General features: G+C 39.6%; 1 protein-coding gene across 9 annotated transcripts in view; it reads right to left on the bottom strand.

The window, feature by feature from the left end:
- Nucleotides 1-20,629, bottom strand: part of Cap (Cbl-associated protein) — an 88,868-nt gene extending 68,239 nt beyond the window's left edge. For 5 of the 9 annotated variants that reach the window (XM_076791410.1, XM_076791401.1, XM_076791408.1 and 2 more), the window contains exon 1: nucleotides 20,110-20,629. In XM_076791410.1, coding sequence (XP_076647525.1) covers nucleotides 20,110-20,205 — 96 coding nt within the window. In that variant the 5' untranslated portion in view covers nucleotides 20,206-20,629. Of the gene's footprint in view, nucleotides 1-6,550; nucleotides 6,984-20,109 lie in introns of those variants that run through there. The other 4 variants (XM_076791403.1, XM_076791409.1, XM_076791411.1 and 1 more) reach the window with 4 other exon arrangements.
- Nucleotides 20,630-21,981: the final 1,352 nt, after the last annotated feature.

The raw sequence follows: 21,981 nt of genomic DNA, 5'->3' as shown, positions 1-21,981 counted from the left end.
CACTCTTGTTCGAATTAATGATTACAAAGTTAGTGCCCGAGTTTGTAAGTTTCTGAAATAATCTATGCGGATATTAACCAACGTAAATGCACGCAGTGTACTAATAGCAAACCTCAAACACAGCTTCTTCTTTGCAAAGGGTCGATTGTGCTAAACAAATTCCGTCCCGACGATTGAAACTTCAGTTGAGACGTCTTTAAACCCCCTAATAATTGTTCCCCTCCCCACCATGCGACGAGTGCCTCGAGGTTAAATGGGATCGGTAGCGCGTTGGTACTACTTGCAGCTAATTGCACAAAGCCCTATCAATTGTACGATTCGTCGATCTCACCCTGAATTAATTCAATTTAGACGAGACGAGTATCAAGCCGGCCACAGGGTATGTACATTGTCCACTGTCTAACAAGCAACTCAAGCTATTGGTACGTGTCCATCGAGAACCATAGAAACGCCCATCCGCATTATCGGAGACAGAGTGGAAAAAAATCAAATTTGACGAGAAACAGATGTTGCTTTTCATCGATTATATCGACGCCCGTGCCAATAAGCCGCATCAACCATCTATTCCTGTTCGACCATCTACAACTGCACATTATCCTCTGAATAATATGCTAGGACAAGAGGACTATTATTCGATTACCAAAAAATAAAATCATATTTGCACACTTTGCTTCACACGTGTTCATCTTACTCTACTAGAAGAATTAAAAGTCCAGTATTTCCGGAAATATATTGTAATAAAATTCGCAGTTCCAAAGAGTGCACTCACAGTCGATTTTTTAATGCCACTAATTTTTCTTCTTCTTCGCGCTATTCCGTATAAAAAAAGTATTAAAATGTACAATCACGAAAAACTCGTGACTTTTGAAAATATTTTTTTTTCCAGCGTCTATGTGTAGTAAACGTTCGAATGCTCCACCATTGCGGCCAGGAAAAGAAACACTGCACTTTGCAACTGCACCGACGCACTTCTGTAAACAGCCGCACTGCAGGATGGTACAGCCTAATAAACCGTGCAAAACTTTCCTCTGCAATTTTTTTCTACTCCCAACAACAGCGGAGGTGTAATTCAACCCAGTTACTAGATACACCGTGTACATAACAAAAATTGTTGAATTTATTTTATCTTACAATCGTACAAAGGTTTGGGTTGGATTACGTACAAAGGTATGGAACGAGTACCTGAGGTGCCCGAATACTCGAATGCTCGCGAAATACTCGGAGAGAATGAAATTATTTGATTGTCATCTCGTGACGACATGCAGTCTCGGGTATTTGTCTGACTGCGAGTGGGTTGCACAAAAGGCAACGAACGCGAGAATGCCGTCTCGTTACGCGGTGCTTGGGTACACTTCGAAAACGTCAAGTGTCCGTCTCAAATAAAGAATCTCGTGCACAATACGAAATTAACACACACTTATTAACATACTTTTTCAATCGAAATCACTGCGCGTTATGAAAATAGTCATTCCAAGAATAATACACTACTCCACAAAGTTAAGGGATGACTCACCCCTCGCCTCAAAATGATATACTGTACATCAATCCTGCCAATTTCTGCTTTGCACACTTTATTGGTAAACAAGTATTTTGTAGTCTCTTCAAATTTGTGCTCCGTAAATAATTGAAGAGTATACTTTACTTTAGCCTAAACGAATTTTAAATGAGAGAGACTTAAAATAGATTTTGCTATTAAATTATTTGTTAGTTGCGTTAAACGCTCTTCTCTCAGCTCGTTAAACAACTCGCTTCTACTTATTACAACATTATTTCCTGAAGCGGAAAATTGCCTTACAGCTACAGGTTGCTGCAGCTAAATTTTGAATGCGTAACATTCCTAATGCGAAAAATTCCTAACCGTACCGAAAAGGTAACAATATTTCTATCCTAGTCCAATATGAAGAATATCGAATATTATTTTATACGATAGTGCAATAGTGAATTAAATTCTAGCACGGTGGTTTTTAACCTGGGGTGCGTGCACCACTGGGGGTGCGAGAGAGGTTTCTAAATTTTCGATGGAAAATTTATTTTTCACTTATCTTGCAATAGATGTAATTTTCTAAATAAAGAATTTAGATTTTTCAAGGGGGTGCGAGAACTTATTTTTAGATTCAAGGGGGTGCCGATCACTGAAACGTTTAAAAACCACTGCTCTAGTGAAAGATAAAAATATAAAAGTTTTTTAGTAGAAACAGATAAGTATGCCTGTACTATAAAAACCCATTCTCAATTAACAAGAAAATATTCGCTTAGGAACACAACATGGTATTAACACTCGAGACGCGAAGAAGACCGATACATTGCTTCAAGACACTCGACTACTATTTAATTAACAAATGGGATCAGATGTAAGTCTATCTCAGTCAAGTATCAGCTCACGAAAAGACCCGAATTTCAAGCTGTTTCGTGGCACGACATTTTTTTAATTAATTCCATCTATTTCACAGAAACGAACCACTGTGGCGTCGTATTTTCCCATTTCGCGACCTTTTCCCTATTTCTCCCGGATGTCTAATTACCTTCTCGCTGCGAACTACGTACTCCTGTGGTCTTCCTACTTTTCTTTTTTTTTTTTCTTAGCACCGCTCGAGTGACCTTCGACTGACGAGCTTGAGGAAAACGTAGTTAGTTTTAAAATAGCCGTTTGCTCGTCGCGTCTCAAGTTTCGCGCGAATTCTGGCGGAAGCCGACACGCGCCGGCATACCTTTCGACACGAATTCAAATTCGCACGGCGGAAATTCACATTTCACCGGACACACTCGCTGATGCACGTGTGGACGCAGGGTCGAAGGACAAGAAGGTAGGTACCTACCGGCGATTAGTCTCGAAACGGTGGCGTGACACGGACGACTCCGCTGGTTACACCGCGTGCACTGACCTAACTAGTTCAGAAAACATCATTACGTCTATACTTCTTTTTCTGTTTTTTTTTCTTTTTGCTCGAATGATGGTTCACGAGATCAACGACAACGAGTCGGTCGATGTCGATAGCGTCGAGACGGTTAGTTCACTGCGTCCGGCTTGTCGCGAGCCACCGGCCAGCACCTAGGACAATATTAGAATCGCCGATTTGTAAGCGTCTCTCCCTCTCTCTCATTCTCTCTTATTCTCTCTTTGCCGGCGTCCTGACGTGTTTCGTGTTTGTCCCTGTTCCTCTTTCCGGATACCTCACCGTCTGCTTTTCGCCCTCTTCTCGCCGTTAATTTACGGTTAATTTTAAACCTCGTTATATCGTGCTTGGCTCGTTACATATGTAGTTCCCTCAGGTCCAAGGACTCCCTTCGAGAGGGCACCAATCACAATTAATGCTCGCTTCGAGAAGTTGTCGATTCGAGTTTCAAGTATCGTTCGATCCACTGTTATTCGAAAGAACGAACTAGGAACAAACAGTCGATCGAAACGTCACAGCAGATTTTATTTTTCACGTATTATTAACCCTTTGCGCACGAAGCTATTTTAACTCTAAAACGAAACATTTCTTCCGACTTAGAATATTTCCCTTCAATATATTTTTTTCCATGTTATACATACGAAAAATGGTGCAATTTACTCGTAGAATACTGAAGTGTTTAGTAATTTATTACATACAAACTTGAATAATGTAAAGAATATTTTGAATAATGATACCGCAATTTTTAGTGGCGCCTTACGGTCGCCATTCGAGTTCTAAAGGTTAAAAAATGGCTAGAAATTTGGACACGCGCGTTCTCGTTATTTTTATAAAGTAATAAACTAAAGAAAAACTTAAATGTTTTTCGTAAACTAAAATTTCTAGCCCTTTCTGGCAACCGACGACAAGTAGGTAATAGTAACAATTCGACTGCGGATTTTTATGCAATATAAAAATTGTATGTATTAAATGCAGAGTCATTTGGTTCCTGTTTTAATTGTTCTAATGAGTTGGAAACGAGGGGTTGGTATTATTTTAATGGGTTGCTATTTTTAAATTCCTCATAAGTTTTTATTGCGTTGTATCCGATCTATTAATTTTCATTATAAATGCATAGAATCTGCGGACTAGTTGTACAGAAGAGATATTATAAAAATATTCAACGATTTTTCATGTAAACTTGTTTGTCTCCCTCTTAATTTTCGGGTACGAGAGAGATTATGTTTTCTTGTTCTTCACCGTCCCGCGTCACGCCTAATCGAAACTGACGCGCCGCATGTGACGACGCTCATTCTCAGTTTTTCTCTATCCGAACGAATGGTGCAACTTTCGTTTGAACTACGACGCCTGCAGCAACGAGGAAAGTGTTAGGCTACTTTTCTGTTCCCCTTGAATCCCTGTCGGAAACCGAGAGTTTGCATGTGAAATCAGCAGAAGTATTACAGCCAACTAAGGTTACGCGTTGATTGGACAGCTCTATCGCTTTCCTTCCAATTAGTAACGTTTACACCTTACAAACGATAAAATTAATAGATGAGATTTTTCATTTTACGCCGCGTTCGAAGAACAAGTGAAAATCCTTTATATTATCGTTAGCGTGGACGACTCTTCGTTAGAGTGTTTAACATTCTTTTTTTGTATGGTGGTCTTAATTGCTGTGTCCTAAACGCCAGGTGCTGCGTTTTACTTCTAGCAACGCTTCACGCTTCGAATTTTGTATACAACGGCTCACGAGAATGTTCGAACGTCCTTTAAAACAGTATAAACTTAAGAAAACAAATTTTTCATTTCAGACATATCAATTTTGACCAGCAATGACAAAAACAGCGAATAACTCTGCCATGTTTTAAATTTTTCGCTCATTAATTATCCTTAAAAATGATTCCCGAAGGCATAATAGATTTTTAGACAAAGTGCTCAATCGATTCATTAAAATCTCCTCTATAGTGAACATTTTTGTCACTTTGAAAAGATAAATATCATTATTCTTTTAATTTATTCTTGATTTAAAGAAGAAATAGTACTTGCACCGTTGCTTTGAAACGTAATCTGTATGCTTCCCGTGTTATGCTTCCACAACAGTGTTATTTTTCAAGCGTAACATTTTATCTTTTAAACGTTTGGTCGTTCGAATAATTACGAGCGGCGCTGCAAACCTAAGAGCTACTCTCGCGAGTTACTCTCACGTGGAGGCTTTGCATAAAATTTGTTGGTGGTAGTGCAACGAGCGTGCAACGGGAGAACGAATAGAGAACGTTCCGAGGCAACGGGCGGGAAAGAAATGGTGTTCGCATAAGTGACGCGAGGCATCGGACGTTTAGGCGTGTAGTGAACCGAAGCCCAAGGAATTTTGCTTTCTACGCCGCTTCTCTCTTCGTGGCTCCCTAATAATCTCGCCGAGCGATTAATCATTATGTCGTTCATTCAAACGGCTTTATTGGGGATGAACGAAAGCAGGATGCCACGACCGAACTAACCTTCGCCGTACAATAGATACAGGTTTATATAGGGTGAACCACCTAAATAGGATCACGAAAATGTCCTCATTCAGCAGTTGCCTAGATACCCTTTAACGGTTGCAAACAAAAGAAGTTTAACTTTTTTGCTGTAAAAATATATTTCTTGAACAAAATTAATATATGTTATTTGATATGATATATTTAAGTAGGACTTGCTAAAAAAATCGCATTTTAAACAAGCAGGACATGGCAGCCATCTTCCCGCAAATCGCCACCAATAGAAGTAGGTTTAATCATTGCAAATGAATGTGACAATGAGATAACAAGATAGGAAGATAAGAATCAAATGAAACAGATGTTTGCGTAGTGAAGGATCTATTGTATTTTCACAGATTATGCAATAAATGAACATTTCAAGATAATGCACTTCACTAACGATAACTGATCAGACCATGTCAATATTCTCGGTCAAATAATAACGAAACAAGAAACATTCCACATTTTAACACTAATTATTTCTACTAAGTTCATACTTCGTTATGCTAATAAAAATAAATAGAACACTCAGTTTTCCATAACAAAGCTAAAAGAACAAGACAATTAAAAGAATGCTATATGTTTATCTTTAAGGTGTATTTCCTATTCGTAATACCCTGCATTCATATTTAAAAAAAAATGCATTTCGAGGGCATTTAATTCAAGGACACGATAAATGCAACGCCCTATTATATCAATATCAGTGCCTCCTTCCGCATAGGACTTCATGACTGCTAAAATCAGTGAATCATCGAGTCAGTAGACCCCTACCGCAAGGGGTAATTCTACGGTGAGGACAAAAAATTGGTTAACAAAAAATTACGAAAAAATTCACGGACATTCAAAGTGAATTTTTTTCGAATTTCAGCCTGCAAATTCAACCACAGCGAGTTAACTCGAGTAGAGAACTATTCCGAATTCTCGCTGTGCAGATCATTCAAATCTAAATGGAATTTTCGAGACAGCCCATTAAAACAAGATAATATCGCATAGTACCGGCGAGTAAAATTAATTGAAAAATACCAATCCCTGTTCGACAGCCAATTCGACGCGGTCCGTTCGTTTCCCGGCGAACGCCGCACAAATATCGCGGAATTTCTCGCCGAGCGAAAAGGGTGGAGCGCTGAAAAGAGGAGTATAGACTTAATCTAGCGTACGAACCTTGTTCCGATAAGTGTAGGGCAGGCAAGCCCACTGAGCATAGCTCATGTGAACCATCGCGAAAGAATTTCCTTTTATCCGAGTCTCTGGGCCCCTCAACCTCAACACAACTTTATCCAGACCACGCGTCAACTTGTTTATATCCTACGCGGCGCAACCACACTTCGAAATCGACAAAACTGATAATCGAGGCACGGTGGAACAGAAACGATCGATGCTCGATCGATCTGTCACGGTGTTCGATAATTGCACTCCATCGCATTCACACACACACACACACACACACGCGCGCGATATCCCCGGTAAACAGATTATTAAGCAGAATAGATAAGGATAGGCGATGCTCTATCCTCGAGAACCGATAGAAATCTGTTCGATGGTCGCCGCAGTCCCCCGCCGGATAGGGAACTCTGTGTTATGAATCACTGTCTCGTTGCACCCGTTTGCTCACATTCGAAAATTCGTTAGTCCACGTTTCGAGTAACACGAGCGAGGGTACACGTGCACGTTCCAAGGCGTAGCTGCATTGGTACTCGCCGCACGAACGATTGTACTCGAGAGTCAGCGATCGCTGCCACTGAGCCAACTCTTGGGGAACCTCGACAACCGCTTATTGAAGTCGAGGCATACGGGACCCTCAGGCCCGTACGAACTAACCATCCTCGACTTAGGCTACGCCGTTACTTCCCACCACTTTCTTTCCCGATTCTGCCAAGAACGTTCTCACACTATCCCCCATTCGCCCGTTTTTTTGCTGCGCGGTGCCAAATCGACACAATGCCAAAACGATCTACAGAGGGGAATGGCTAAATTTGACATTTTTTTTTCATGAAAATTTTACATTGCACCCACCATTCTCTTTTTCGATTCCGCTCAGAAAATTATTCGCACCGTCCCTCGTTCGTCCATTTCTTTTTGCACCTGCTATCGAATTGACACAATTCTAAAACACAATAGAAGGATTTAGAATTAAGGAATTGCAATCGATCAGTTAGAAAATCATAGACTGGAAGTATTGTAAAAGCACCGTCATTTGCACCGCGTCACAACTGAACTGTTCAAATAAGAACATACTTATATTTGCAACCGAATTTATGTCATGCCCCAATAATAATAACAATTTTTCCCCCAACTTTTCACAGCTGGGAATAACGAGTTAATTCGTCGTTCGAGTTCTCTGTTATCTTTCTGGCGCTTCTGGCAATAATAATAACGATAAAGCATTTACAGCAAAATGTAGTAAGTAAACTATACTGTGTTCACAGTAATCGTAGTAAAATGTTTGTTGTCTCAATTTTATGTGTACTCTGTTACGACTTCGGAAATGTTCGTCACTGAAAAGTAAAATCGAACGATAAATTTTTCCTTCTCGAAGTTATTAACAGAGCAAATGCATTTTCATTTAACTATTTCTTACGATCGACTTGGACAATTTTTATTTTGCATACAGAAATCTACTAATAATACTGTAACATAGTGTGAGAATAACGAAGATTTAGTATTGCAGCAGAGGAAAACCGAATCGATCGATCGGGTACCGGAACCAGGACACTCAGGATCTTTCACTTGCTGGGTGACTGCTTTGACCACTAGGTTAGCGGGGTCACCGGCGATCCTTCGCCTAATTCATATAACGCGCAGTAAACGTCACTCTTGCCTCCTATCACTCGCGTTTAAGAATTAACGGTATCTTTCGGAAATAGTTTCATAACGGGCAGCACACGGTACACGGTTTCCCACTTGTTCTAACATTCCGATCGAGAGATGTTACTGTCAAATTGAGAATTGACACGTTCTACGACTTTACCGGACAGATACATGTTCGCCAACAAGTTATCGGTAAACTGCGGCAAAAATAAGTACGGTAAGGGACCCAATTACTGGCGGGGGTTCCAACTACTGTTCTATATTAATTACTATATTAAAATCAGTTAATGTTATATCTCTCTTTTTTAATATTCCTTTCGCTTTAAAAATGATTATAATTAATATAGGCACAGTAATTGGTACCCCCACAATAATTGGGTTCGTCTAGCAATAGATTTAAATCATTTTTCTCCCAAATGATGCATAAACATTTTATTTTGCATAAAAATCTAGCAACAAGCATTAACACTAAACCTACCACGGTCAAAATGACCGGTTTTATATTTTAGAATTTTTGAAACTATAAAAATTCACATATTGGAAACTAGCGGAATAAATTACTTTGACCAAGCATTTATTATATTGAAAATTGTGGACAATCTCAATAAACTTAGGGTTGCCATTTTTCTAAGGCAACATTTACCAGACAGTGGCAATGCTTGGTAGGTTTAGTGTTAAATACGGAAAATTTCTTTATGTTCTAGTTTGTTAAGTGGATCCAAATCACCATTAAAAAAGTTATTCCCCCTTAAACAGTGTATCGAGTCACCGTGCGCGATCACGTTAAATTGATCGTTCACCGCGGAGCGGAGTGGTAAAACTCTGTGTCAAACGGTGCTTGTTTTTGTTGCACCATATTTATAGTTTAAACTCTCGATCTGCATTCCGAATGTAAGGAGGGGCCCCGTTGAGTTCATTGGTCATTCGGTAAGTTGGTGACTCATGTGCGAGCCAGCGTGTGTGCCTTCCCCTCGGTACAGTTCGGTTCTTCGCCCCTTACGAACGGAACACACGCTTACGCCCGCATAACGCAAAGCGTAGAAAACACACGACTATGCCTTGTCCTCTCGATACTTAACGTCGTAAACCGAGCCGCTGTTCAGGGCCGTTCGTAGCCGTTAGATGGCCCCTGGACCAGGCGCCCGTGAAACCCGCGTTTCATCAATTTTTACCGCTTTCGAGGCACAGCGACCCGCGGAAATATTCGCGCACTCTTCGACACCGGAATTAGGCCACCCGTTCAAATAACACAAAATTTCTTCATTTATAACTATCAACGCTAGAACAGAATTAGAATGGAATTGACCATATGTTGGTTTATCTCAAACAATGTTTTCAAAATTATTTCGTTATTTGAAATTCCAACAATTTTGCCATTCGTCTTTCATCTCTACACGATAGTAGTTACCTACATTTGTTCCGGACGGCAGTTAGAATGCAGATGATGAATACCAAGAGGTATGAGTCATTGGAAACTTTGCATTGAAAACCCGAAGGAATTTCTCGTTACACGTAATAAATTACGGTTCTGTGTGGCCCACTTATGTACACGTATATGTAGCCTAACATCGTTATTGTCAACGACTTTGCCTTTGTAAGTATTGCTTATCTAATATAATTAATAATTTTCTGTAACGATCTGGAACGATATTACATACAGAAATGCTCCGAAACAGTTATTTTACAAAATAATTTGTGCACTGCAAGAGAAGCACAGTTCCCGTGAAATTCGACTTTCTTATATTACAAATTATAAATAATAATAGACATCGCCAAGAAAATATTCTGAACGCGTGAAACCGATTAAACATTATCTTGAAACAATGTTTAATTTGACCATTCTGTACATTATGGAAAAGACAAACACATTTTTATATTAACATTTTCTTTGTATTCTTTTCTTCCGTAAACGAGAACATTTTCCACATTGAAAATATGAATAACGATAGATAGATACTCGATCTTTTTTTATCGAATAATTTTTGCCAGCAGCGATAGTTCTTCTGAAAAGAATTCCTAAAATTAGGTCAAAAAGAAAATGGCACCAGAGTTCCACCTTAAAACAGAGTCGTATCGTCGCGCGTCGTGTGCCTTGAACTTCGTTTGGTTATTTAACGTTTCTTTGGCTCGCGATGTCGAGCACCCGTGCAAACAATATTCACGTAATTCCGAAGCGTGTTTCTAAGTTCTTTGAACGATAACAATAAGCCCAGTGGGGAGAGAGTTTCCCTATCAATGTTCTCTCGTCGAGACCTTGAAAAACGCAACGGGACGTTTGGCCGTGCTCTGAGGTAAAAGTGATCGATCGCGGCGCCTGCAGACCCGCGCAGCAGAACTGCAGCCTGCACGGCCGGCTGCATAGGGGTAGGCGTGACTGAATCAGCCCCAAATCCAAAGTACGCCAATGCGGTCGGTAAACCGTGGAAAATTTCCTCCCGAACGAAAATACCGGGATAATTCTCCGTGATGTTTTCAACTATGAAAAATATCGGACTTTCGTTTAATATTTAACGATGTCCGTTCGTACGAAGACCGGGACCGTCGGATTCATATTTCAAATATGCATAACGATTCTCCGATCCGTGCATTCGGCATCGTTCAACGCGAATTATTAATTTAAACGTCGAAAGTCTTCCCCGCAAATTAAAATTCGTACCGTTTCCGTCTGCTTCGTTTCTATCCGCCCCTCCTTAACTGAATTTAGCTAACAGCGCATCAACTGTCTTCGCTATGGCTACGTAGCTCGAATCGGGCGAGAAAAAAAAAATGGTGGACAACGTCGAGTATTTTTGATTCTTTTTAAAAATTCGTGTGACAGACGGTCGTCGGCTCGACCGTTCGCCGAACCACGGCAATTTTTAATTTATTCGGGAACCGGGTTCTCGCCATTACAAATGCATGGATCGGATCCGCGCGTTTCGAATTCTTTCGCGATGTTCGAACACTCGAAACTCGTCGTCTATTTTTAACGGTCTTGGTATTCGGACCAGTCCAACGTTGCACTCCAGTTGATCGAAACGGATTACTTCGGCAGAATTTCATGCGCGTGCCTCGCCAATAAACATTAAAACAAAAAAGGCGCAGAGGCAGATTATACGACCGGGCCCGCAGCACGCGCTGCCAGTTTATTTGCTCTCAATTCATCAATTCCCCCCTGGTTTACTTTTTTGTTGTTCGAGTTGAGTCAGAGAGAGAGAGAGAGAGAGAGAGAGAGAGAGAGAGAGAGAGAGAGAAGGGAGAGAGAGGGAGCCGTCCAAGAAAAAACCTCGAGGAAATTGTTCGGTCTATCGCCTAGCAGAGGAATCCAGACAAGTAACAAGTTACAATTTCCTCTAAAAATAAGGACAAGACACTCTGGCACGGATATGGTCAGATGATTTAACATTCCCGGCGGCTAAATTGATCCACTCGAACGCGTCCAATTGATTTTTTTTTTAATTTTTTCGACACGTTTCGCACTGTTCAATGCTACCACATAGTGGATCCAAAAACGTATTCGAACACTAAAATTCTCGTTCTCGAAAAATTGTCGATATTTAAACTAATTTCGCGAAAAGAAAAAGAATAACGAAAGATATCGCCTGCTTAAGAATAAACTCCATAGGTACCCGCATCCGAAATACGGCGGAAGCCGTCCGGAGCCGTCGTCTTATATCGAAAGAAAACTTTTAGTAAATTGTGCTTTAGTAATGTGTGTTTAGAATTTGATTTGGAAGAGGGCGAATTTAGTTCGTAAAATTTGGAGTATAGAACCTGTAGTACCAAATTTAGATCAATGAATTTGGGTAAATTGTCTACACTTATATAGAACTATCGAGTAACTGTACGTTGAAAATCGGTCTCCTGCAAGGGTCAACAAACTTATTATAAGTACGACACGTCGGCCATGCTTCATAACCGTAACAGTGTCAACTAACGCAGGCTGCATAATAAGGACGACAATCTATGTTTCTGATTGAGGTCATGCGGGCCAGCATTGAATAAGCAATGCGAGTTAACGATGACTAGCTCAACATGACCAGACCTCATTGCCTATATTTATGTTACAACAATTAATACTTTTAATACTTAACTCTTGTCCAGAATGTAGTGCGAATTGTTAAGATAGGATCGTAAGGAAAGTGTAAACTATTTCATAGCCATGAGGCGGAAATAAACAAATAATACGGGCATACATTTTACGTTCATTCGCCATTCAAAATAATAATATTATTCATATACTACTAATGGCAGAAAATATTCATTACGAGTATTTGAAAATCTGTAAGACCATTTCAGACAGTTATTCCTCGCTTGTATTAGTCATTAAAAAAAAGAGAAAAAAAACGGGTAATGGATAGATCTTGGTTGTGCTTCCTGCGCAGAAGGATACACAATTTACATTAATTCCGCGCTGACGCCTCCGGAAGCGAATACGAGTTACGCATTACGATGCATCGGACGCAGCATCGTGTCCCCTTGATGATCGTCATCGACGCGACGTTCCCTCGCAATTGAGAAGCCTAATTTTCCAATGTTTTCTGTTATGTTCGGCGATGACGACACTGCGAATCAACTGAAATAGACGCGAGAATACAACGTACCTGCACCTATACGTCATTACGGTTTTATTTATAATCCCGCGTAAAAACGATGGCGCCAATTTCCACATCCCGGCGAACTGACCCGCGAACATCGCGACGAACAGACCTAAAAATCTAATTTTCGAATCGAAAGTTATCACGATCATGAGAAAACTGTTGTCATTAAACAAGCGGATTTTTATGCGAAATCGACGTTCTTTGCGCCAAATGCCAAGAAACACAGTCAAAATTTAAATTTAAAGTAATTAAATTATCTATTACTAATTTTGTGTAAAACTTAGTACTCGTAGTTAGGAATCATGTAATTAATACTTCACAATACGCTCATTGTCAAACATTTTTAGAGTTCAGAGCGAGAAAGTTTGTTCCTCTGACGGCAACATTTAACCGTAAAAATGATAACAGAAGTTACGTAACAGCGTCATTTTGTGTACTTGAGACTACGTGTTTTCAGTCTTAAAAACACTTTAATACAGAAACTTTGGTCACGCGTGTTTCCGGTCCCGTCTTATTGTGTACATTTTTTCAAATTTCAAAGGTAATAACAAAAGTAAATGTTAATAAGTGCGCAACAACACAGAATTTCAAACACGCAATATACAAGAATTACTATGCTCAGGTTTCAACCGAGGCTATTTAGTATGTATACATACAGCATTCCTACCAACGTGACATACACTGCATTATACGGCAGAGCAGCAGATTACTTCCATTTCGTTCCAGTAATTTATTTCGTCCAAGGTAGTTAAAATTTTTCACCGAGAGAATACTACAAAAATACGTCCAAAACTACACTATATTTTAACTGCACGCCACCGTGGACACCTACAATACATTTTTTTACTCGACAACTGCATGCCAAATAAATGTTCTAATCAATCAACGGATGATTGTTACTATACTGCATGTGAAACAGAAAACTCTGATTTCTGCGATCGCTTTTGTGACAGACGAAAGCAACCCTTAGCGATATTTTTAATGAGTAAACTGCGGATCCTTTTGTAAAATAAAAATTCTTCGTCTCGACTGTAACAAATTGGAATAAAATCGAAATCTTTTTCTTGCCTCAATAGGCAATTCAATAGCTTCAAAATAATATAACAGTACTCCTGCGTCACCGATATTATTGTAGAATCGATAGACAGATGTCATCAACTCTTTTCGAGATGACTGTACTTCTGCCGATTTCTTCGAATACAGAAATGGCTAAACAGAAAGTTTCTCTAACAGCCCTCTGTTATCTTGATTTTATTGATTTATCTTGCCGTCCACTGCGCCCGCGTATTTGCAACTGCATACCTGTGTATCCACCTGTCTGTAACATCCTCCTCTGTCTCGAATGCGGCTCTCGTTCGGAAACATACTCGCAGGTACGCGGCGGAAAACATGGTAACAATCAAAGGCTTGCTACCTCATCGCCGGTGGCCAAGCAGCAGAACACACGGTAAACTCGACATTGGTGTCTTGTTTCAAGGCCACGGGAACATTGTAAAGTACGCGCGTACACTTTGTGACGTAACACCGGTTGTAAATGGGCGACATAAGAGCGCCTCGAGGTCCTTCTGCAATTAATGCGGTTACGCAACGATCATGAAAGGTGAATTGCACCGTTCTGCGGCGGCATACAACACTAACATGTCACGGTTGTTGCTACTGGCAATGTCAAGGAAACTTGAGCGTGCGACAGATGGCGGAGAATGACCAAGTTTCGCGATTCTCTTTCGGGAGAATTCAATTCTCAGTTCAGAGGCGGTGCTGGGTAAAATATAGCGACGACTCGCAAGTAATGTTTGAACACTTTCGAAAAGTCCTAACATTTTCGAAACGGAAACTTTCAAGACACGACGCTCTCGACTTTTAACATTGGACTTAGAATTTTTCACTTTTCCGGAATTTCAAGTTATATAACGTTCCTCCACATTATTGTTTAATGCGTTGATATACGTGACCGCAGTGATAAATGATGCTTCGCAATCATAGGCACTAATAGATCATAAAGATCATGTCCTGTTCCCATATCGAGCGGCGCTCCTCTGTTTGACACGTCAGTTCCATTAGCAGATGAACTGTTTCCTTGAAAAAATTCTCTTCTGACCAATTAAATAGCTGACAATACGTACGTACATCGGAGAATTGTGTGCACAACTATTAGCATAAAAATACGCTACAATCTTCGCGAACCATTTTCTTAATGGAGAGTGCAGCCGTTAAGCATGTCGAGAATATTTTTAAATCAACCTGGACACACGATGCAACAATAATTAATACTTCTGTTTCGGCAAACCGTTTAAACAAATTTTATTTTCTACTAATTGCTTTAACCAATAAAATAATATGTCGCCCCATAAGCGACTTCTATGTTTTTAGATATTGAAATATTATATATCTTGAACACATTAACGATCATCAAAACGATAGCATAAACCCTTTATAATGTCACGTGGACAATAGTTACGGTTCAATTTCATCAAAATCTTTGTTAAGGGAGTAACTGGTAAATTAGTCAATATAGAAATATTTTTTCAAACTTTTTGCAAAGAAAGTACATAGATTGATTCAATATAGGTTATTTTCCCTCCAAAAAAATGATTTCTGTAATCTAAAAATAAAGAGCTAATAAAACCGATGATGTATACAATAATAATGGTCAACACAACGATGATTGAAAATAAGTGTTAAGATCAAGTCGGTGTCTACATCCTGGGCATATTACTTTAAAAGTTAGGGTCAATTACTTACGGAGTGACCTGTGTTATGATACATTTTCGTAGCTACCGAGGAATACAAGTTTGCGTATGCCGTTCAATTTCGAAAGAAATAGCACGTGTGTAATTTTAGACGATCGTGCACCGCTTAGGCACAATAACACAGTAATGAATGCTAGGCGTCAGGTAGTTGTCTCAATGTCGATCACTATCAAGGACGCGAGTTGGCTACTGCGTAACATTTTCGGTCTACAAAGAGGCACGTGTGTATAATTACGCGCGCACATTGATACACAATTTGAAGAAGGAGATCTGATAAAAGAACACGAAAGAAGGACTTCTGATTCCCTGGAAAAAATTCTTTCCCTGGTATTATTCAGATTACCGAGTTTCTTAATTTGTGGAAATTTCGTAAACGCAACTGTATTATGGAGAATTCAAGCTCTCGAACGACTGTCGACTTCTTTCGGCCTTGCAAAACGTGTTCCATATTAATGGCTTCGGTCGCCTTCGAGCAATATACTTCGCATAGATAAAAAGATATCTTCGTAGTCTAGCACGGCTGTTCCGACGAAATCAGGAAAGTTTTCAGATTATTGCCCAATAATATTCGGATGCCTGTGTTGCTTGTTCATTAATATTGTATTGCGAAAATCATGTTCAATCATACTGATATTCTCATAATTAGTAGAATTTCTTAGGAATTTCTGAGAAAAATAAAACCTAAAATGGTAGAAATATCGGAAAATTTTCAGAATTCGCTTAATTTGTCACTTATTCAAATTATTTACAGAAAATTATTATTTTGCATAAAAATCCGCAGTCCATTTAACTATAAATACACGGACACCAATAGACAGAAACTTGATTTGTATAATCAGAAATAAGTTACTTTAGAGTTATTTCAGTACGTTATATTTTTATAACACAAGAGAACTATGACTAGAACACACTGGGATTTGAAGTATGAATCAGAAGTCGATGACTCTGCGATTCGTAAACAAATGCACTACTGAAAAATATTTATTTCGAAGCGTCCGATTAGGATAAACTCGAAAGCAAGATAATCAAGTGTCAAGAGTCGAACAGACGATTTATCGTGTGAGGAAAAAGTTTGGACGTCCACGGAAGTATCCGCGTTCGATGCGGGAAGCGTCGTCCATTGTCATGAAATTGCTCGCAGTTTTCTTTGACAATGTAAGCTCTATCCTTCTCAAGTTCTCTGCAAGCTCTTTGTTCTGAAAGCATCCTCGCCGCAGAGGCCAACGTTGAAAGATACAATGAATGTCTTTCATTCGCGGCGATTTATCGCAAAACTGTATATATGAATACACTGATCGGTACAGTGCAACATTTGATAGTCCACAATATGTTCAAGTAACGAGAGTCACGCTTCCGATAAATTACTTCCTAATTAAGGAGACTGGATTTTTTTTTATACTGTACGATATTTGTGAAAACAAAGATCGAAATAAAAGTACAAATAATAAAAATCAGAGATCCAATTAAACACGTTTTGTTTTTAAAGAAATTGTGTTCGAACTTGTATTTTTTCACCCATATTTTTTATTTTTATGGAAGAAAAAGTCACTCGCCGAAACTTTTTTAAAAAGCGTGCTCATAGGACAGATATTTTAGAATCTAAAATTTATCAAAAAGAGTTCTTAAAAATTGTATGAAAAAGTTTATGAAATAAGGATGCACGAGAAGAACGTCAATAAACGTAAATAAATAACATACAGAATATCGATTCTTCCGAGTCCTGTTTTAAACGTATAGAACAATTATAAAATTCTATGGAAAGTAAATAAATCTCTGAAATCTATTTACTACACGCCGCTGAATCGCTGTACCACGCGGAATTTTATTTTTAGAAAACAGTCTCATCGTTTTCTGATAAAACCTGAAAATTCTGTCAGTTCCATTGATTTGTTTAGTATCGAAAAAGCATTAAGTGCCTCGACTGACGTATTTATCGATTATTCGCAGTTACCGCTTTTACTGATGACTGTAAAACGCATACCGTCTGTATTTACGTCACCGTTAACAGCAAGTAGAAACGGTAAGTAATGAACAGACGCGTCAGATACATGATACGCACGGAATTGAATTTTCAGAATCGGCGTTAATGGTTAAAACGGTACTGGTTGTTACGTTGCAATCTATATTGGATCGTCCTGATGACTTCTCCCAAGTATTCCGTAATTCACGATACTCGAAAGAAGAAATACAGTCACGAAAAATAAGAAAATAAATAAGAAAATCGCTGTCCCCTCTTCTTCATTCGAAAGCCGGTCCCGAGCCATCGCCTTCTATCGAAAGAAAACTGTAAATGTCGGTGTGGGTCAGAAATGACTCCGGCACAGGCCTAGATCTCGCAGGAGTCCGAGGGTTAACTATACTGATCGTATATGAGTGTAAGGAATATAATACTTGGTTAATTTCTTTAACACATGGAGCATCGTTCGGTACGATAATATTTCGATTGGTGAGGTATGTGGCAATTTTACAATGGACAATTACGTACGAAAATGAAAGGAAGTGACTCTGAAGAGAGAAGTTCCTGTTACACAATTTTATTAACGCACCGCACTTTTTGCCGACCGCCATCGAGACGGTATATCGTTCAATTAAAAGCCAGCGAACGTCAAGGTCGTTCAAAGTCCTCGAAACATGGAATTCAAGTACATCGAACCAGCAAAGAAATTCCTCGGACGTATTGATCGAACGCAATTAAACCGGAACAGCTGAGCGTGTACGTTAATCGCGCCGTCGTCTGCTAGGTCGCTCTCGTTTTATAACGGGCAAGTATGTAATGTTAATGCGATTGCTATCACGTCGAACGGTGGCAAAGGACACCGAGCACATCGTAAATTAAGCTGCGACAACTGCAAGAGATATATCGAGGCCGGCGCGGGAACATTTTCAAAAGTGATTCGAACACACAAAGCTAATGAGCAGTCTACATATACAAGGTGGACCAATAACACTGAACGTTCCACATATTTCTGCTGCTTGTAATAACATCAACATATGATATACAGAAAACTTGGTATACAGGAGGAGATATTGTGATGTAAAAATTTTTTATAGGAGTCAAGGCGTTTCGGAGATCTCAAGGTCACAATGATTCCTTTAAATAGAATGACCTACCTTTTGTACAATTTTGGTAGAGTATCAAATTCTACGTAAAAGTGTATATTAACATTCTTACGCGAGGTCTTGCCAAGATAATTTCTTATGTAATCTTATGGAAATCATTTTCCATATGTAGACAAAATGGGTGGCTGCAACTTAAAACAGCAGAAAGGTTAAATTGATTTAAGAATGTCAATCTATTGTTTTCAGCTTGTTAAAATTATTAACGAATGGAATGCCTATTTCTGATACACCTTGTATAATGGTGACAACTGAAAGTGGCACTCATGAATAATTGAATACGTTATCATTCAAAAGAACTTTTGTCGCTTTGGAAAATTTCCACGTTACACAATGCACTACTTTTTTTTGAGTTTTAATATTTGGTCGTCCATCATTATACGAAAACGTAAACAGTTCTTAACAATTTCGATCAAAAACATAAGAAGCAGTGAATCATGAATTTGTAATTTTGTTAAATATTTTTCTATTAGAAGAAAGCAGATATTTAGTGATAAAGTTTATTTCTATTTGTAAGATCGTTAAACTGTGGATTTTTATGCAAAATAAAACCTTTCCAATTTAATCGTAGGGAAATGAAGATAAAAATGTATTCCTTCTTTTAGATATCCTTAAATTTAATTAATGTCTTCACAGATTTGCATGTCTTCACGTGCTAAATAAGCAACAAATGTAATTTGAAGTAAAATCAAATTATGATTATCACGCGTCTGTGACGCTGGTAGTCAGCGCGTTAAATAACTTTTCCTTATAAAACTGAAGAGTCTCGAAGTATTGGCTGTCGGTGAGAACGGTTCTCGATCAGGGCGAAGTGTGCCGAACGAATTGATGCAAAAATGGTACAAATCAAAACAGTTCATCATTGGACAACGAAGAATTAACATCTAACAACCAAATAGAATTTTCTAACTTTTGTAATCAATATTTAAGCTACCCAAAAAATATAAATTCTCTTTCCTCTTCTGCGACATTTTTGGGCATAACGACGTTCTAATCCCCACTGTAGCCGTAAAGGAAATGGTACAGCAAGGGGTTAAGCAAAAGTTCTATAGAACTCAATAATGTCGAAGTTAGGTTTGTCACGCTTAAATTATATTACAATTATTTAAAATTATATTACAATTGAACGCTTTTTATCTAGCGACAAAGATGCTTTACCTTAAATAAAAAAAAGAACAAAATCACAGAAATATAAAAATTATATTCGGTACCGAATTTATTAATTGACTATCGTTTGGTTTATCATCTGATGTCGCAAGATTCAAATGTTCTTAACGTCATGTTTATGCAAGCTAGTTATCAACGATGATTATACCCTCGAGATGTGGCGCAAAACTACAACAGGCAAATATTGACATCCACCACTTTTGCGTTTGAACGGCTCAATTGTCGTCGATAAAATCTGTGCCGGCGATTAGAACGCAACCCCGACGAGATGGAACATTTTCCCCATAAATAGACTCACCCTAGATATGCGTAGGGGTTGATGCAGGTCATGTCCACCATGCATGCGGAATCCCCAAGGAGAACCGCCGGCTAGGGTGACTTCCCTTGCAGTCATCCCGTTCCAGCGAGCACTTCGGTAGCGTTGTTGGCTGGCAGGTTATTCACTGGAGCAGACGCCACGCTGTCTCGTTTTACTCCGGTGGCGAACCGATGATCAGCGGGGTCGTAGTTCTGCGATGGAAAACCATCGGTCGCCTGGGAACGATCGCATCTCTGTCTCTTTGTCCCTCTCTCTCACTCTCTCTCTCTCTCTCTCTCTGTACGTCTCTCTCCTTCTCTCGCCCTCTCGCTCCAGTAATCGTCGGACTGACACCGTCGACCGATCACCAGACGATTACCCGTGTTCTTAACGAGGGACCGGTGAACATCGAGCGATCGATGAATCAAGAAACTAGACAGACCAAACGACAACGCGACGCGAACTCGTCGGTGGTTCGCGGTACACTGACGCCGCATTCCCCCCCATAATCGTTCACCCGCCACCCTCGCTTACCGCCCTGTCAAACTCGCACCACCCGACAAGCACGCGTGCCCTCCCCACTCCCCCTCTCTCTCTTGCTCCCTCTCCTCTCTCTCTCTCTCTTGCCATCCCTACCCCCTCCCAATCTCTAGATTTGTCTCTGGCGAAGCTACGATCAACCTTTCCTACTGTACGGAACAGTGCAGATTCATTTTCGGTAAACCACTTGTGGCTGGTTCTTCACTATCCTTCTACTCGGCTTGCGATCCCACAATAGTTGATTTCAACCAATAACAACGTTTTTCGTATCGCACACTTGCTACCATGCTACGACAAAGTTCTGTAATAGCGAACCAGTTTGTTAAGAAACTCAGGCACGGTAGCCCCCCGTAGGATCATTGTTCCAGTCAGGCATATTAAGCGTTTCTGATTGGTATATATTATTTTCTAATTGTTTTAGAATATGGGGACACAAGGCTACACATTGGAAGTGGGTAATAGTCTGATCATTGTGCTCATTGAAATGTATAAGAGTTTGTTAGTAGTTGTTTATTTGTAGGCTATTTATGTTCAGGAGGGCTGACCATTGGATAGGGGTTGATATGACGACGATTTTCGTCGTATGACACACTTGCTATAACACTACGTTACGCTCCGCGACAAGAGTATAAACATAAAATGTTACAAAAAGGAATTTCTTTTTCTCGTGTACTATGTGTTATAGTTTACTTGAAAGGACGTTCTTCAACATCGTATTGTAATCAATATTTCTAAGAACTACGAAGCCAGAGAAGAGTAACTGATAACACTTCCTATTACCCGTGGATGTAAGACAAATTTTATCAACTGAACGGTATCAGAAAAGAATTCTGGGTAATCATTTCGAAGTTAGTCCTCCTCACCAATATCGATGACCTTGAAATATGTTGTCAAGGTCATCATTCAGAATAACTCATCGTTCTCCTCATACATGTTACCGTCAAAAGAAACTGTTAGGATGGCTACAGCAAACTCCGCCTTTTCCCAATGATCGGATTCGTCCTTTAGGGCAGTGAAGGGGTGGTCCACCCTTCTTCCTGCACCTCCTCCTCAAGAAATCTAACCTAGACCTAAGGAAAATTCATTTAAAAGCTGTGCAAGCCTAACCCTCCGTGGGGTAACAATCTGGAAATCTCCAAATATATCATCGGGTGTGCGATACTGAATAACTCTTCTCTATATATGTTACCGTCGCTCGACCTTGGTTTCCGAGATATTTGTAAAAAACTGTTAGATTCACTACAACGAACTCCGCTATTTCAAATGAATTTTTGGTAGGTCTGGATTAGGTTTTTTGGGGAGGCGGTGCAGGGGAAGAGACGAAGCCCTTCT

The sequence above is a fragment of the Halictus rubicundus genome, chromosome 8 (assembly GCF_050948215.1).
Source record: "Halictus rubicundus isolate RS-2024b chromosome 8, iyHalRubi1_principal, whole genome shotgun sequence".
Lineage (NCBI taxonomy): Eukaryota > Metazoa > Arthropoda > Insecta > Hymenoptera > Halictidae > Halictus > Halictus rubicundus.
The sequence above is the reverse complement of the archived record's forward strand: the minus strand, read 5'-3'. Positions and strand labels throughout refer to the sequence as shown.